This window comes from Vidua macroura, chromosome 8 (assembly GCF_024509145.1).
Source record: "Vidua macroura isolate BioBank_ID:100142 chromosome 8, ASM2450914v1, whole genome shotgun sequence".
In the NCBI taxonomy this organism is placed as follows: Eukaryota; Metazoa; Chordata; class Aves; order Passeriformes; family Viduidae; genus Vidua; species Vidua macroura.
Window position 1 is genome coordinate 29,819,583 of NC_071578.1, and position 18,717 is coordinate 29,838,299.

The 18,717-nt window shown below is 40.4% G+C and overlaps 1 protein-coding gene across 4 annotated transcripts in view; it reads left to right on the top strand.

Annotated features, from left to right (window-relative positions):
- Nucleotides 1–18,717, top strand: part of ARID5B (AT-rich interaction domain 5B) — a 114,062-nt gene that overhangs the window by 80,986 nt on the left and 14,359 nt on the right. For 2 of the 4 annotated variants that reach the window (XM_053984219.1, XM_053984218.1), the window contains 3 exons: nt 4,346–4,550; nt 6,946–6,998; nt 14,225–14,322. In XM_053984219.1, the coding sequence (XP_053840194.1) occupies nt 4,346–4,550; nt 6,946–6,998; nt 14,225–14,322 (356 nt within the window). The remainder of the gene's footprint in view (nt 1–4,345; nt 4,551–6,945; nt 6,999–14,224; nt 14,323–18,717) is intronic. The other 2 variants (XM_053984220.1, XM_053984221.1) reach the window with 2 other exon arrangements.

The following is an 18,717-nucleotide window of genomic DNA, read 5'->3' on the forward strand; positions in this document are numbered from 1 at the left end:
TTAATAGCATTAATTATCCTGGCCAGCTTAATTTCATTATAAATAATAGACATGCTGATGATATAATGTCCATGCATGTAGTCACACTGACTTCACTGTGGCTCTTCACATCAATCTGTGTCTCAGGGCTGTGGATGCACTTCCCTGAGAGCAGGATAGTGAATCAAACCCTCCGTAGCAGATGTACTGCACTTTGTGCAGACCCTGCCTGTGTGTTACTGGGGAGGGAGGAGAAGGGTATTTGGGGAAGGGAAGAAATAGAGATCCACCTACCATCTTCTCATTGCTGGGAACTGTTGGGATGTGGTCATCTGAAGCTCCATGTTGGAGTTCACCATTGGTTATCCTCCTCTGTGAATGCTCCATGTCTGACTAATGCTGACAGTGGGTCCATGGAGAGCAGGATTGAACACTGCTCATGTAAATGGGATTAATCCACTTGAGTCAGATGATGAAGCGTTTAGCAGTCCTGGCCATATTCTTGTCGCAGATAAAATCCCTTCTGACCAGAAGCTGTGCTGCTTGCATTCTCAGCTCATGTCACTCAGTGTGTGGCAGCTGCCTTAGTTCTCAGTGGTGGGGTGACTGCTCTGGTGGATTTGCAGTGGCTGTATGGTTTGGGTTGGGAAACGGCAGAAGGAGCGTTCCAAAGGCTGTGGTTTTGAGCCTGTCAAGACCAATGCAAGCTGCATAGTTGTCATGACTTGCTGAATTTCATGTTCTCAACTGCCAGTGACTAGAAAGCTTAATTCTTAAAACCTAGTTCTCATCAGGCATGTTTGTCTTGAGCTATCAGCAGATCGTTTTGAGGGTTTCACAGTTAACCTGACAAGGAAAAGTATCTGGTTGGGTAGGAGCATTTCTGGGTCTATTCTAGTATAGGTGACTTGTTAGAGTGATGGCATCACAGACAGTGTGGTCCTGGACCTGCAGGTGCTGCCAGGGAGAATGGGTCTTTTGTGTGCCACTTCTTGCTTTTGCTGTCTTCATCTCTTTGGTGGTCACTGCATCTATTTTACTGCCTCCTGGGGAAGATGCCAGAGGAGTTCCCTCTACAGCTGGGAAATGAATACAAGGTCATCTACTCCAGCAGGATCAGCTCTCCTGGAGAGGGATATATCAAGATCTTCCCTCGAAACACTCCTAAGGACTCTGGGGGCTTGATGTGTCATCAGTATTGGACAGGCTTTTGGAACTTGTGGGCTCCAGCAGATGACCCTCATTGTACCTGCTTCATCTTCCCAGAAAGTGTTCACAATTCAAAGTGTGTTCTAATGCTTTTTAAAACTGGCTGATCTGACCATTTTGAGGGACTGAAAGGATTAACTTGTTAAACATGGAAATTGTTCCCAAATGAATCTGTTAATTACATCTCCTAGTGCAATTGCTGAAGTAAACCTCTCACTTCATTTGTACGGCAGGATCTGGGAAATTAGTTTAAAAGTTGCCAGGATATGCTTTTCCTGTGGCCACAGGTGGCCTGGCATGCTCTCAGTTTTGGAGATTTATTCCGAGTACCTCGACCATTATCTGATGGAAACTGTAAAATGCAGATCTGTTATGGTCTGTGTTGTGTGTGACCTCTGTCAGGATAAGACAAACACACAGTTGTACCCGTGAACGTTCACTAGCCATGGATCATGCACCGCTGATGGAGCACACAGCAGATGGTCAGATGTTCCAGACCCCATCTCAGTACACCCCCATTTTATCCAGCTTAACCCAGCTGTGGCACACGGTTTGTGTTTTGAAAGAGAAGGGCAGTTTGTGGTGCTTGGAGCAAATCTGGCAGCATTCTCACTGATTTTGATATGTTTATGCTGGATTTACACTGGTGTTACCCAGAATGGCATTTGGCCCTTTTTGTTCTCATTAATCATTGGTCATGGCATTCATCCATATTGCCTGTCAGATGGTGGGAAGGTTCCAGAAGTGAGGCTTGGGCCTCAAATGCTGAGCAGATGAAGCATTGTAGCCTTCACCAAAGCTTTGTTGAACCTGATACTGCTTGAAGTCTGCCCATCGCATTTTGACACCTCTGAGTTCCACAGAGGCTTTGACCCTGCTTCTGTGTAGACAAAGAGAGGAAGGTTGTACGTAGCACAGGTTTTTCCCACTCCTGGTGGCTTTCTTAATATTACTTTGCCTTTGTCTCCTTTAGGGTAGTATCCCTTGTCATTAGTTTGCTTGCACAGCTGTGAGCTTTGATTTCACATAGAGTTCATGCCCAGGTTGTCTTTGTAAATGTAGTTCTGAATTGTCCAGTTTGAAAAAGAGAATCCAAGCAAGTGGGTGACAAAACTGAAAAGTTGTTCCCAGGTCCAGTGAATTTGTTCCAAATTTGCAGCTCCAGTTAAAAGTCCTAGAATTATTGAAGTCATGCATTCCTTTTGGGAGTGTTAACCCAGTCTTTGGTGCAGCATTGAAACCAATGACAATGTAATCTAAACTTCGGAAGCTGCTAAATAATTTTTGTGAGGTGCCAAAGTAAAAAAAGTCAAGGAATTACAGCTCTGACCTGAAAAGTGGATAAGGATGTCCAAAGTTCATTTAACAGGAAAAAAAAAAACAAACCTGTTAGCTCCTCTGAGTTTTGGATGAAACCCGTGATCTTTACGAAAGTTTAATCAAGAGGCGTATCTATTACTAAAACGCAAAGGATGCTGTCTTGTGCTACAGGAAGACAACATCTCTTTGAACTGTGCAATTGGAGAATATCAAGCAGTACACTGGACATATTTCAGCAGCAAGTGATCAAGAAAAATCTTGCAGAAAGTCCATTTCCCAGTCCCTGCTGCACTGCCTGGGAGGAGTGAGCCTATACCCTCCAGTGGCCAATATTGGAGGTTTTTCAGCAGCATCATTTGCCTTGGAAAATCGTGACCACTTGTCCACTCTGCTTAGAAGCTACCATTGCTTTGTCCAGCATCTGTGGGAAACTGTGGAGCAGATCACCTGAACTCAATACTCTCTTTAAAGTTAATACCCAGAGCAGTACAAATATTTTGCTTTCCCTGAGCCTGAAATGCCAGAGTATCTTTTATTAAGATAAAAAAATACATATTGTGGTTGTGGTCTTTCCAGTGATGTGTTTGTTGTTTGTTTACGAGCACGTATGTAATGCTCTTCATAGCAGTTGCTTCCAAATTGTCAAGAATCCAGAAAGCACCTGGTTTAGAAGTGACAGTTCTGAAGGAGGGTCCTTGGGTTGCTTGACAAAGAGCTCCTGCCATCCTGCACAGCAGAATACCCTGCTCACCTCTGGTATCCTCCTAAAATACCAAGTACTGGCTCTTAGAGTCCCTGCTTCCTCTGGGACCACAAAGGACATGTCTTGGATGGGGTATGGAACTACTAGAAGGCTCCTGACAGCACTCAGAAGCATTGAAGGGACAGTGCAAATCCAAAATACATGTAACCATCTCCATTACCTTGTATTAGAGAACTTCCAGTATTTCACTGGAAATCTATTGTTCCCATGGTCTCAATGTCATGAACACTCGATTTGTAATTTGCTTGATTCAGTGACAGGATTATCTTCAAGAGGGGCTGCAGGATTAAGCCAGTCTCACTGGGTATTTTTCCTCATGTGTGAATACTGAGGAGAAGTAAAGTGGTTCCAATTTATTGATTTCCTGACTGGCAGACTTCTGCTGGGCAGTCCAGCAGGAGACCTGGAGGTCTGGGACTTCTGTGCATTGGGGATGCCAGTGTCTACCAGGAGAGTCTCCAGCTACCAGCCTCTCCCTTCTGCTACATGCTTAGGGCTGTGCTCAAGTTTAAGCAGATGCTCTAATACACTTGACTTGAGTCCATGCTACAGCAGGACCTCCACTCGTGTGCTGAGAGTTCTGCCTGGATAAAGCTTGCCAAAATTTGCATCTATTTTGGTGGGCCAAAGGAGAAAAATGTGTCATTTCAGAGCTGGCTGCTGAGCATTCCTGGAAGGGGCTGAGCACCCTCAGCTCCAAGGGTTGTCTATGGGAGTTGACAATGCTCAGTGTCAATCCTGGAACAAGGGTTATTATTAGACCTGCTAATGGCAAGTGTATGTGAGAGATAGAAGCTGTGACATAGCAATGTATAGTCATAAAAATGCAGATCTGGAGAGCATTACCAGTGAGTTATAATGATTTAAAGATGTGGCTGTTTAAAAATGTTGTGACTAAGATTCAGAACAAGACATTTAGCTCTATAAATAGTTTCCTTTGTTTCCCCTCAAACACAGTCGCATGGTTTGGCCTTCATTTTTTTCAACAATCCATTCTGCTAGGAGAGGGTATTTATTCCTTAAGTAAAAATTAAAGGTTACCCAGATCTGATATGACATCTTTTCTTTTCCCAGGTAAAATGTGAGGCTAAGTCAGCTTTGCCCAAACCCAAGAGTAACAACAGCAACTGTAAGAAAGGCTCAAGTGAGGATAAATCAAAGATTGCCATAGGTGAAGAATGCAGAGCTGATGAGCAGGCTTTCCTTGTGGCTCTTTATAAATATATGAAAGAAAGGAAAACACCAATTGAACGAATACCCTATTTAGGTTTTAAGCAGAGTAAGTATCATTTTTCTCACTTTCTTGTTGACATTTTAGAATGGTTTGGCTTCTCTGGAGAAAGCAATTGCGCACAAAACCTATTTTAAAGCCTTATGGAAGGGGAGGGACCATGTTTATCTCTACACATTTTCCAGTCCAGGCATTTCACTGTCTTATGCCTAGATTTGCATCTCTTCCTTCTGGAGTAGTTGCTGCCGGATATTTATAGGTTTAAATCCACTGATTATGACTAGAAATAGGCATGTTGAAAACTCTCTAGTTTTCTGTTTTCTAAATCTGCAGCATCTGTAATGCCTTTCTTCTGAGTTAATAATATGACGTGTCTTTATTGTGCCCAGATGTTCTTTATGAAAGGACAAATATTAAAGGAAGACATTTAAAGGTGGTCAAGAAAGGCAGAAGAGGGACCATATTTTTAAGCCCCAAAAAGTGTTTATAGTTAATAAATTACTGACTTTGGAGAATAAAACCAGACTGTATCTGCTTAATACAAAATGTAGTCTTGAGAATTGCTTTGGCATGTACAGTTTGTAGTGCCACAATCTGTAAATTAATTGTATGTGGAGAAGATACAGTTGAAACTGAATTTTGCATAAATATTGCAGCACAATGTAGATCTTTCACCGTTTCCAACAAAAGCTGTAAATGGTGGCATTTCTCCTCCTTATCTATAGATTGAATGATACTTTATTTCCTTAAAGGGAAAACGCCATGGATTGAAATATTATTTACTCTAATTTATCTCCTAGATTAAAACCATGTGTTATTTTGATGAAGAATGTCAAACCTGTATGTTTTACATAACAATTTACATACCTAATAGCAATTGGCACTGATTGCAACAGGCCTCCAGCAGCCATTATAAACTTATATAACTCAGAATGATTACAGTGTTTGTCTGAAAACTGGCTGCTTGAAATGGGAGTAAAATTAATGTACTATGAACAGCTTCATTGCATTATGCATTGATTCAGATTAAATCAAGGCCTAAGCAAAGCTCTTGATAGCTTTGAAGCAGTACAAGGTTCAATGAGGCTTTCAGAACATTCTGTGTTGAAGAAATTTTTTTTTCTCTCCCACCCCCCCCATATTATTCTGCATTCCATCAAGCATGGAGACAGGGTGGGCTTAAAAGACAAGCTAAAGTATTATTTCTAAAGTTGCTCACTGGGGGTAGGGCCTGCTGCTAACATTTAGCTGAAATACATTGAAACTTGCCTGACATTCATTATGAAGTAGGGGCCTGATCCGGCAATTACTTAAATACCAAAAGCATGCTGAGAAGAGCAGAAATGTTTGCAGGATGAGGCTCTGTATATGTCCAGAAAGGCTTGTGCAAACATTGCCAATATAAATAGGCTGTTGGGAAGAGGCAGTACGTACAGTACAGCAGAGCATCCCCCCATGGAGAAGGAGATTCCGTTCTCCATGGTCCACAGCGTTACTGCTGACCTCAAGTATTTGTAGTGTGTCTGTGGGGAATCACTGTTGGTGGGATTGTGTATACACCCTTGATAGGACTAACATGGATTTTTCTTCTAACAATTAAATGAGATAAAATAAAATAAAATAAAATAAAATAAAATAAAATAAAATAAAATAAAATAAAATAAAATAAAATAAAATAAAATAAAATAAAATAAAAACCAGCAAGCAGTGACCCCATGGGATAAGGGGGGCCAGGATGAAAAGCACGAGAAAGGAGAGAAGTTGTGCAGGAAATAACAACTCTCTCCCAACACATCTTTTGAATTGAGTTGTCTCTGTGCTCTGACCCCACAGCCATGGGCAAAGCACAACCAGCCACAGCACAATTATTCCAGTAATACTCATTCGTGCTCCATCTGGGTTCATTCACGCAGGGCCCGTTAGGACGCAGCTTATTGTTCATTGATTATGGAGCCCATTATCTGAGCTGCAGTAAATATTGGATATTGTCTAATCAATAGGCCTGCTTTGTGAGCCAGTGTGTGGGTCTTGCTTGCTTGCTAATGAAACTGGTATTAAACAAATAATTAAAAGTAACATTCTTCCCAGTGAGTAATTTTTATTATCTAAGTTATGGAAACATGCTACAGTCATTATACCCTGTCTCTTATCAGCAAAGTCAAATGAGCCTATTACCTTTGTCTCAGTGTATTTTTCCAGTCCTGTTAAGGAATCTGTAAGTGTGTTCTCTTATATGTAATTAAAAATATATATAGTATGGGCTAATATTTACTCTTCAGATTATGTAAATACCTCTTTTGAAAATGTTTCGCAGGAGCTTTTTCAGGGGCTGTGAGCTTTTTTTTTCTCTATTTTTCTTTTTTTAAAACTGTGTAATTTACATTTCTTTGAAATATGTTGGCTAATGCAATGCTTATCTAAATACTTATTGTCCCTCTAACAGTTAACCTTTGGACTATGTTTCAAGCTGCTCAAAAACTGGGAGGATATGAAACAGTAAGTGTTTAAGTAACTTAAATGAAATAATTGTGCAATCTAACTTTTCCCTGTTAGAAAAAAAAAAAAAAACGTAAAAGCAAACAATCATTTGCTGCATTTTAGGCTAGCTGTACTCATTGTGGGTTTATTGGGCCATTTTTGGAAATGGTCCCAATTAGTTCCAGATCTGGCAAAATTGTAAACTTGTCGTAAAAACTCCAAGTGGAAAACATATGTAACTCTTCTCTGTCAAGGAAATTAGTTAGGTCTGTAATTTTTTCCCATGTTGAGAAAGGGCTATTATTGTACAACAAGCCAAGATTGCATAAAAGAAATTTCACTTGGCAACATCCCTGACATCTGTTCATGTCTAATATGGGAAATGTATTAAAGGCTTTCAAAAGTAATCAGCATTGTCCATTAAAAAATAGTATGCTGCAGAATCTTCTCTTATTCCAAGTGTAAAAGATCTTTATTAGACAAGGGTCAGTACCACATAAACAGGAAGTTATCAAAGTAATTCAGAAAAGTCTCTGACACTTTTTATCAGCTAACCATATCTGACGAGAGCAGTTTATTTTTAGCTCACAGGAAAATTTGATGGCCACGGATTTTACAGCATGTATTTTGAACCAATAAAATATTAGAGCAACAAACTCAGATTAAAATCTTGAAATGAGAAGAAAGAGCTGCATTAATATGGCACATCGAGATGACATCTGTAATAAAAAAACAATTGACATAGGAAGATGCCGTCACTGGAAATATTTTCTTCGCACACAATGATCAGATTAAGTTGTTCAGTTCCTGCCACAGTTAGATGAAAGAAATTATTTTTGCTTTGCTTATGAAGTAGTCTGGGACATATCTGTTCTGTAGAGAAATGACAAGAAGAAATGCACTATCAAGAAACTGAAAGTCATTTGAACCAAAATGAAAAACTCACTGTTTTCCTTCCATGCAGTAAAGCACATTGCTCTGTACATCAGCATCCCTGGGTGTGCCTGGGATTTTGTGAAATGTGAAATATAACATTCTTTTAAAAAGTATATGCTTGATTTGGCTTTTACTGTTGCTCTATCTTTCATTAATCAGCACATACCATGCTTATGTACAGGGGTGTGTGTAGGCGTGCTCGTGGGTATGTATGAATGAATAGCTACCATAGATAGATCGTTACAGCAATTATGAGCAGTAATTGCTTGAGTTGTAAAGTGCAACGAAAATGAGGGCTAAAATCTTGAACTTGATCCAGAGCACCAGGGAAGGCCAGGAGGGAGATTGAAGGGAGAGTGGCTTGTTCAGAGTGCTCAGGAAGGCGAGCAATTTTCACAGCAATGTATCAGGTTTGCTTGAGGGGACTGAGTACAGAAGCAGGGATGCCAAAGTGGTGGCTTGCTGGAGAGACCTGAGTTTTAGTGCCAGAGGGAGAGGGATGGATTTAGACGAGCTGGAGCAGGCAAGCCTCTATACCTGAGGGAGAGCAAGAAAAGGATTATGAATTTCTGACCACAAGGCCACAGAGAAACGTGACAGGATCAGAGGAGAAGGATCACATACATGAGGATGTCAGCCAGAGTAGCTTCAGTCCACACTTGTCTCAAAGCTCCTGTCCTTTTCTTGGTGACACGTTCTCTGTTTTTTAGGGTAATTTGTCACCTTGAATGAAAGTGTACCAGAAATGCTTATTCTTCATAGAGAGTAAACTAAGCAATTGCTTCCTATTCAGTAAATGGCAAGGCAAGCACAGCTTACACCCTCTGACATAGCCGTGAGCCCAGCTTCCAGTGGAGAGTGTCTGAAATGATGGGCCTGATCCTGTTTCTGTGATGTGAATGGCATCTGTGCTCTTTGCAGGCAAGCTGAAGTTGGGAGGACTGTTGTGATGCAATTTAAGTTGTATATGCAGCATGAGGTTTCCTTACCTCATTCTCTTCTGTTAACAGTCTCTTCCTCGATAAGGATCTGCCTTTGCTTTAAATTCCCTGAGAATTATATTGATAGCTGTTGCAATACTTTGCCCTGTGCACACCCTGGGTTTTATTATTTTATGGCCAGTTGATATGCATTGAGTTTGCCAACTGCATTCGTTTGTATATATTTTATAATGGCAAACACTGCTGTGTTTTATTTGTTTCATTTTTCACAAGTCAGTGGATGGTAGGGGTGACACTGACCTCAGTTATCAGTTCTAGGATCTTTAGCTGGTCTACTTAGATGCAGAAATTTCAAGTGAGTGCTTTCATTCAATGTTGAGCAGAATCCACCACTCTCATACAGTGCCACCGTCTACTGATGAGGAGAAGTTGTGGAGTGCAATGACTGTGTCAAACCTGCCCTGTTTAATATGCATTTATCTCTATGGCCCCTTCCATCTGACTTGAGCAAACCATTACAAGGGCTTAATCATCTTTAATTGGTTTTAAAATTTCACAAGTTCCTGATTTGTGCATTGAGATAGAAATAGGTGTTTTCTCTTGGAAGTATTGTAAAGAAAATTATATTTAAAAGTAGATATTTGACTTCAGCATATGAAAGCCATTTTATGAACAGGAAATAGATAAAAGATTGCTTAAAATTACATATGGAAATTTAAAGTAGTAAAATGACAATTTTTTTACAAGCATAGAAACCTTCCCAGTTAAAGCAGTTGCAAACTTTACATCCTTTTATTTGGCAGAACAATTATAGTCTGCCCATTTTTAATTTTATCCACTGCCTTGTCCACTTTGTTCATATATAGGTGTTTTGATGTGGTCTAAAAAACATTATTGAGAAACTAGCATGGATCATGTGTGGTGTTTTTCAGCTTCTGCACAGATTCACAGAAGATTTTTGCGATATTTTTGAGTCCTGTCCTGTCAGTTAAGGATCTAAAAGTGACTGAGAACAGACAGGAATTGGATTTGAGATGCAGAGAACAACTTTCTTAGCCATCTGACTTTCCCCCTGGGGGAATGGATCCAGTGAGGCTTGACAGAGAGTATTACCTTTGTATATGGGATATACATACAGGATATCTAATAGTGTCAAGTCATGATCGTGTGTCATATTTAAGTGCTCTCCATTTCGAGTACTTAAGAGAGTCATTTCTCCTCCATCTGATTACTAATTCTTAGTTAGTTGTCATCTATAACTGTGTAATACCATACTCCCTTGTACTTGTGGTTGAACAAGGCTTAATAAAAATAGCAATCCATACAAACTGGTTTAAGCCTTTAACAGATGAAGCTGTCTCTTTGTAGTTGGTGGAATCATATTTCTCTTAAACAAAGATATGTGAGATGAGCATCTTTGTTACTAATAATAGGAGAGTGCATTGGAAAGCACTCTCTATAGCAGACCTTCGCAGTATGAATGATTTAGAATGTCCCCAGATCACTGGATGAAATATGAAACAATGCCATGTTGTAGGGGGCTCAGCTGCAGTGGCATTTAAGAGCTGTTGCCTGGAATTTTCTCAGTCACCCTAAGGCAAGTGAGTAAAAGGTGCAGAAGTTCACAGATGGGAAACTTCCAGGACTTTCCTAAAGAGTTGTCCTTGGCAAATTATAAAGTAGCATTTTTCCTTCTGAGCCAACATAAAAGGAGTGCCTTGGCATGTTTGCAGGAGGCTGTGCTGCTGAATGGACTCTACCTGAAGATGACTTAGAAAGATAAAGGATAAAAAGAAAATTAGGTGGCGCTTAACCTTCAGTATGTAGCAGCTTAGATTTTGCCAAAGGTCAGTGGGATCCCATTTAGCTGCTGCCTCCTGGAAGCAACAATGAAGTGCTTTAGTTTTTAAAAATTAGTGATTGACGCATTCATCAGTCCTGTGTCTGGGCAGGCCTGATGAAACTGGTATATCAGTGGAATGCAAAGCTAACTGGGTTTGTTTCATACAGAACTAATTCCCAGAGCTCTGAAGAGAGCTGTGAACATCATGTACCATGACCAGAAAATCCCCCATTATGTTTGCAGCAGGAAATAAGCAAGAAGCCTTTCACAAGGAAGGGAGCTGGGAGGTAGGATTGCAGTGCAGAAGACCTTAAGATTTCTCAAAGCAGAAGACACCATTAAAAGCATGTTTGTAAACAGTCTTCTGCTTTAATAGATAATAAGATCATTGTTTTTATTTCGTTTTTCTTGACTACCAGTCACTGCATAATACTGTGCTTATAGGAACCAGTTCAGATCTGCTCTTACGTCCCTAGACAGGACAGTCTTGTTGCTTAACTCAGATTTCTCTTGGTTGGGGAAGATTTCACAGAGGTTTTCAAAAGTGCTGGCTTCCAATGGGCCCAGCACAAGGATTTTGAAGCTGTAGGTTGGAGCAAATTGCAGGAAGGTTCTACAACCCAGAAGGCCACTTTAAAACTAAAGCCAGCATTGGAATGTGAATCTGTCAGGGATGATACTGGCCTGTGAAATCCCCTCAATTATTGGTTGAGCCTGGACCATCCTGCACTTCCAGAAACATGGCAGGCACTGGGAGTGATGTATATGCTATTAGGATTAAGGAAAAACAAATCAGAAAACTAAAGCAGCAGAGGCAAACATTTTTGGTAGCAACGCAACCATAAGCATAGCATTGCCAAGCATTATCTTTTCCTGACTCCTTAGGAAGTTTGGCCACTGAGGTGGCTGGGAAGAACTTGTATGAGAAAGGTCCTCAGTTTTCATATGGTCAGCAGGGACATCCAGCTTCAGCAGTCCTGCCCTGCATGACAAGAATGCACTTTCCTCAGTGAAACATTTTGTTCAGATTGTTTAAGGATGTAATTAATCAGTTCCTTTAGTCCTTTGAAGTTTATTAAGCATAAAAAATAAACTTTCCAGAGCAGGGGAAAACTCAACTCCAGGCTTTGTTAGAATAACAATTGTTTCAGGGAATGTCAAATTTAAACTCCCTCTGTGGGAGGGCACAACTCAATTAATTGCCAAGGAGCTCTGGTCCATTGCAGATGTAGAATTGGATAGAACTGGGCAAATGCTTGTGAAAATACTATTATTCTAAGCATCTTAGAAGAAAGAGACACAAAAAATGATCCATGGACTTCAAAGGGATTTGCTTTTCCCCTTAGTTATGTTTACTAGTGTTCCAGCTTGAATATCAACTCTTGAGTCTGCTCATGGTAAATGAGACTAAGGCTCTAAAGTTCTCCTTTTGAAAATGGAGACCATGCTTCTTAGTCACATCAGGATGTTTATAAGGGGGACTTACAGTAGTCCTCCTGCTAACTAATCCTTGGCTTTCATTTAAAGTTTCTGCTCAGCATCACTGTTCCTAGCCAAGGCCTCAGGCTCTGGACAGCCTTGCAAGCCCAGCCAGGTTGTGCTTGTCAGAGAGCCAGAGCCCATACCCCAGCTCAGCTTCGTGCACCTTCATTCCCCCATCCGTGAGCCTGCCAGAGGTTTGATTGCGGCAGTCCTCAAGGGATCTATGATTTTTTGGGAGCTCCAAGAAGGTGAGGGCTATCTGGCCACACCTCTGTCCTGTCTGTCCTGAGGACTGGTGGAATGTAGGAGGCAGGACCAGAAGTAGCTTCCCATCCAGGCATTCCTCCACAATAGGATACTTGGTCCAACTCTCATTTGACTTTTTGGGTTGCATAAGGAGCATCCATTCATATTCTCAGGATGTGATGTTCATTATGGCTCACTAGGACTCTGGTTCTTCAAACACTTTAGTAGTAATAATAAGAAGTGTGGGTAGCCTGGGGAAGAGACAGCATAAGAACTGAAACAAAACAGACTTAGTATGAACCTTATCATCAGATAAGTGTTTGATTTGTATTTAAATAATTTGCTTGTGCATAATTTATCCTTGAATTGCTTGAATCCTTGTGCTGGTAGTCTTTGGGTTTATTATAAAAGACAGAAAATAAAATAAGTGAATGAAGTCAGTTCATTTAGTTTTATATAAGGTTTAAGATAGAACCTTTTTTTTTTTTTTTTTTTTTTTTTTTTTTTTTTTCCCCAAAGTATCTATAGGTGCAAACTGTGGTCAAGTGCTAATAGTGAGTTAAAGCTGCTGCTGTTTTCTGGAGAACTCTGCAAACAATAAATTTGAAGACATTGTGACATTATCAAGTGATAAGACTCCAGCCATGCTTTTGGCTTTGGAGAATAATTTCTGCAAAGGAAGGATTTTCCCTTTATATTGAGTAAAACAGAAACACCTCTTACCCTGTAATGTTTAATGATGGTAGCTATCTCCTCTTGTTTAGATTAAAATTACAGGCCTCAGATTGCAAGTTGTAATGTTTGTTCTCTTCTGATTGCTGCCTTTAGCTCCTCAGTAAATGCCATTGACTGCTCTGTGGGTAACTCCAAAGAAGCCTCCAGGGCTGAATATATTAAATTCCACAGCATTCCACAGCAAATGACAAAATTCTCCCCAAATTGCCCCCACCAGTTTTCTACCGGCCTTCTTTATGAGCTGCAGGCAAACAAGGGTGATCTGTTGTGCTTGTCCTATTTCTGTTTCTCTTCCTGTTTTAAATATAGCAGAATATATAAAATAATGAAGTGGTATTCAGAAAGAATCCTTTTGCCAGGTCTTCCATCTGTTATTCTGTATAATCCTAATTTCTGTACAAAAAAAAAAAAACCAAAAACCCAGAACCATGGTATGCAACTCAATATGTTACAAAATGTTTATTTTCATCAGCATGGTCGAATAAAGTACACAGCTCAAATATTAACATTGGAGTACGTTAAGATTTCAGTACTATTTGATCTGTATATTTTACAGATATAAATGGATAAAAATAAACAGTTTGTAACATATATAGTTACGGACTATGGTTTTGTGGATTTACAGAATTCTGTGGTGGATTTGGGTTTTGCAGCAGATTTATTTTCTCTAATTCAGTTAAAATAACTATGTAATCATTATTTGTGCTGAGTATGGTTTGAGCTTCATTTTCATAATTCACCGTGGGATTTGTCTGCATAACTTTTGATAGTTAATGACCCTATATTGATTGAGATTCTTTTGTGAGTCTGTATTGCCTGTGACTTGATAATGAATCAGTCAGATCACTCCATTTTAGAGAGAAAGAAAATAGACATAGTGTTAACTTAACAAAAAAAAATACACCAAAGCTCTGTGTACTCTATATATTCTGTAGGGGCTTTTATAGTGCTTGTAGTACATGCTGTTCTGAAAGTGTCATATGTGCATTTGTTGTTGTGAAGTCAAATGCTGTAGAATCTGTAAAGATGCAAGATTAAATTTTCTATTGCCATTTTTACAGATAACAGCCCGTCGACAATGGAAACATATTTATGATGAATTAGGTGGTAACCCTGGAAGCACAAGTGCTGCTACATGTACTCGCAGACATTATGAAAGGTAAGATAACAAATCTGAAATGCTTGTTTAATAATGCAAAAATTAATTTGGAAAGCCTTCAAAGCATTTTATAAGGAATTAGAGAAAAAGAGAGAGAGTCTTCTTAAAGATTTAGTAAATAGTTCCCCAACAGTTTAGTCAGATAATCCATTGTGATTTAAACCAGAGTGTCTATCTCCAGTGACTAAGTAAATAAAAAAAAGCATCTGATTTTCCTTTGGTATAGATCTTAATTTTTGCAACAGCTTTTCAGTTAAAGCTGAAAAATTGAGGAAAACATACTCAAGAAAAAATAAGAAACAGCAGCTAATTGATGCAAACACTTGTCTTCTCTCATTTTTTAGGAATACCAATTAGGCAGATTGTGGTTTTGATCAAAATAATGGGGTGGCCCGTAATGCAGGGTGCTGTTAGTGTTGTAGGTCATGCCGAGCGTTGCATTCCTCTTCTACATGGCATTCCTTCCCTCCTCCCTGCCTGCTAGCTGCTGCCAAACACTCTTTCTCTGCAGCCATTGTTGCTGGTCAGAACTGTTGAATTCTTATTCTTCCCATGTAGATAATAACTTCCAGGGCTTGTGAAGCCAGCACACATTGAATAAAATACCGGAGCTGGAATGTTGTTTTGATTTGGTTTTTAGAAACAACTGTTGGGGCTTTTTCTTTTCTTTTTTATCTTTTTTTTACTTCTGTTTTGGTTTTTTTTTGTTTTTTTTTTTCTTTGGACAAGCAAATGTGAATAAAAGCTCAGCAATTTTCAGCTCAGATAAGTAAAATTCAGTCTCTTGTTCCTGGGCATAAACAAGTCATTTTGCTGGGCTCAGGAAGAGATTGTACTTGCCCGTGCAGGAGGTGGCATGGCAGAGCTGTGTTCAGTGGGCAGTTTCTCTCCTTATCTTAGAGCCTGATGTGTCAGCCTCTCAAAGAGAGATACTGCCATCCTAATAGAGGGTGGGGGATTTGATCATGTCCATTTACAGGGGACATCTCCAGCAGAAGGGCTTGGGTGCACAGAGGAGTTGCTTGTAATGAATGCCATTAGAAATGTTAGAAACTTTCTGGAGATTGAGCCAAGCAGCAGAGTGAAGTGAGTGAGTTGCTGTGCATGTCAGATGGGGCTTTTCCCTGCCTTCATGTTGCAGACAAATGTTATAGATTGTTTTTTTGACTCATCAGATTGTGGGTATTCAGCTCTTCCACCCCCATCATTATAGCCCTGAGTGTCTCAGAGCTTCCTCTTGCGCCCAAGCCAGCTGATGGGTTTCCAACTGGCAGTGTGGCTTTTCCCTTGCCAGATGTTCTGTGGGGGATGTTATTTGACAGAGGGGACACGGGCACACATAAGCATTAGGTCTCTGTGGGATTGGGTTGCAGAGGGAGCCTTGCTGAAACCCTAGAGTCACTGAGAGAGTACATCTCTAGTAGTTGTGGAAAACTAAACGAGCCATTCACAAATACTCCATGAACCCCTGTCTCTCTCTTCTGCTTTCCTGACAATGTTCAATGCTAGTGGTTTCATTGGTTTTTTATATGTAAAAGTCTTGCATAGCACTCCCATGCATAGAGACTTGTATGTGACTGACTCAGCAGTTACTTGGGTATGCTCTGAAGTGCCACAAACCCACTGTGCTGTCTGGAAAACCTGAAGAGCCCTGATGCCTTCCAGATTGAAAAGCCTTTCAAGGCTACCCAAAAGCAGTTCTGCTTGACTTGACCTGGTCTGAGAAAAGTGTCTTCTAGTTTATGATTAGATTGGTCTTAATACACTGAAGAACTCAAATCTGAGTTCATGGATGCCAGTCTATCATGTAGTTCTGTATAAGGTCTGATATGAGGCAGCACCTAATTTTCCACATCCCTGGCAAGTTATCAAAAGATGGCATTTGGAAAAAAAAAATCTTGCAGGACTTTTAGGTTAGCCCTGAGCTTACCTAAAATGTTCTTCACTAAATCTGGTCTGAAAAACCAAAACACGTGTACAAAAAAACCTCAGTAACTCATCCAGTCTCTACTTTTCTAGTGTTAGATGCTCTTTTTTCCACTACAGGAAAGCTGTATGAAGCCTTAGACTTGAAAAAAGTAAATGAAATTGTCATGGTTTGTTTCAGCTGGTAATTCTGACTACAGCACCTGTGAATGTCATGCTCATTTATAGGCAAAGTGCTCAGATGACATTTACTCTAAAACCAGAACTGTAGTGCAGGAATACACATGCTCATGATTCAGGACACACTTACATTTTCAAACTTGAAACTGTACAGCTGTACAGCTAAACTGGAAATTTAAGTATCTGGAAATCAAATGCTGAGTAAATCTCCTGATTTTTCGTTTCTGAATCCCACTGGCCCTTCCTTGCCTACTGGAGACAGAACAGGCAGTTCCCATCTCTACAACTGGATCTCAAGAGCATCCATATTGTGTTAGCCAAGAGGAGCTACTGACTGTTTGCAGCAGCTGTAACATATCAAGGCTGTCCAGGTGGCAGCCACCTTTCAGTGACATCCTTAGGATGCTGTGGAGTGGAATGGTACATATGTCCCAGTTCAGACATTGCCATCCCTCCTTCCTGCCCCCTCCTGTTCCTGTTCTGCAAGGTGGAGTTTTACACACAATTTCAAAGGCTGAAAAGAGAGAGAGGGGAAAAAACCCATTAACAACAACCTACCAACCAACCAAAAAAACCCAAACACAAAATACAAGCATTGGAGAAGGCAAAATTGTCTCTCTGTCTACCAAATCCAATGAAGAAATACTGCTTTCTCTAAAGGTGTTTATAACCCCTGCAAAGCTACCATGTGGCTGCAGATTCATGGTACAGTGGATGGCAAAAGCTGGAATAAAGCCAGATTTAAAGGTTTTGGAGAATGTGTTGCTCTGCACCCTGCTGTTTGGAGCAGGGTTTGTGCTGGTAGCTGCTGGTGTGCTATAGGTAGGTAGAGTGCTTCAGTTGGGGCGGTGTTTTCTTTGTTTCTCTGGTGAAAGGGAAAGAAAGGTTTCGTGTGCATTTTCAGCTGATTCATTTATCATTAATACAGTTTGTGTTTCCAGTAACTGTTTTCATTTTAAAATAAGGCAAGGCTGCCAGTGTTTCAGTAAGTGTTATATTATACATTAGTTAGACAACTTCTGTTCTATTAATGAGTATAATAATGAAAGTGCAGGTTTCTGAGTAGAAGCAATGGGTGCTTTTATTTAAAGCATAGTAGGCATCATATAATGCCAATGAATGCGTTATTGTCACTGTAGGCATGGCTGGTCTGGACCTGCCTCTGATTGGGTTATTTCAAATAGGCCCAAGCACTTCATAAAAATGTCTTTGTCAGCCTAGTTTTCCTTCCAAACCTATTCATCTCTGTCAGTTTTTAATATTAGTACCAGGCTCTTGGCTATAGTCCATTAGTACTGTACTTAATTGCTCATGTTACAGATGATTACCAATATAAAAAGCATTAATGTTTTCCCATCATGGGACTGACTGTTGCTCTGTGCACAACTTGGACCATATAGAGCTTATAAGGTGGTGTTGTTTTGGTCGTTACTTTCTTCATTAATGTTCCTCTAATGATCTTTCACGATCACAGAAAGCCAGAGGTGTGTGTGGTTGGTATGAGCTGATGGAGCCTACAGCGTTCCCTTGAAACTCTTACAGCCCTTGTCAGTACCCTACATCTCTCTCTCTCGCTTATCAAGAAACCCTCAGAAACGGCTACTTTTCTGCGAAGCACTCTGCCCCATGCTGCCTTCCCCTAATAATGCAGATGTGGTTTTCACATGCAGGGTTTGAGGTTTCTTTTTGCTTTTACACGTGATCAGCAGCTTTAACTTTCTGGCATGAGCAGTAGGCTGTGTGTCGGCAGTGCTGATGACGTTGTTGATAGGGGTTTTTTGTAAATACTACACCACTGCTCCCCCCTTCCCCCCCCAAAAAAAAAAAAATTTAAAAAAATTAAAAAAAAAAAAAAAAAAAAAAAAATATCCAGCCTGCTAGTTGGCAAGGTATGAAAAGTGCCCAATAAAATACATTGAACAAAACAGAAATACTAATAATTACCTGTTGGGGCCTTTTTCTGTCTACAAGTCTGGCTGTGATTCATCTTGGTTTCCTCCAGAGCAAGTCCTGTGCATAAGCTGTGCACAAACACACATGGGCTGGGGAACTGTGCTGTGCAATGGCATGCAGTAGCTCTCCTTGCCTTCTCTGGTGGACAGACATGTTACTGTTAGGAGGTGTTGTGGCAGGCAGTGGATGTACCATAGACCTGTAGCTTCCCGGCTTCTTTGGGTGCTGCAAGAGGCTGGGCTCCCTTGGGTCTCCAGCAAGGATGAACCCAGAGAATTCCGTGGCCCAAGTCCTGCTCTTCAGCAGCATGTCTCCTGTGCTGGCCCTCACAAGTTA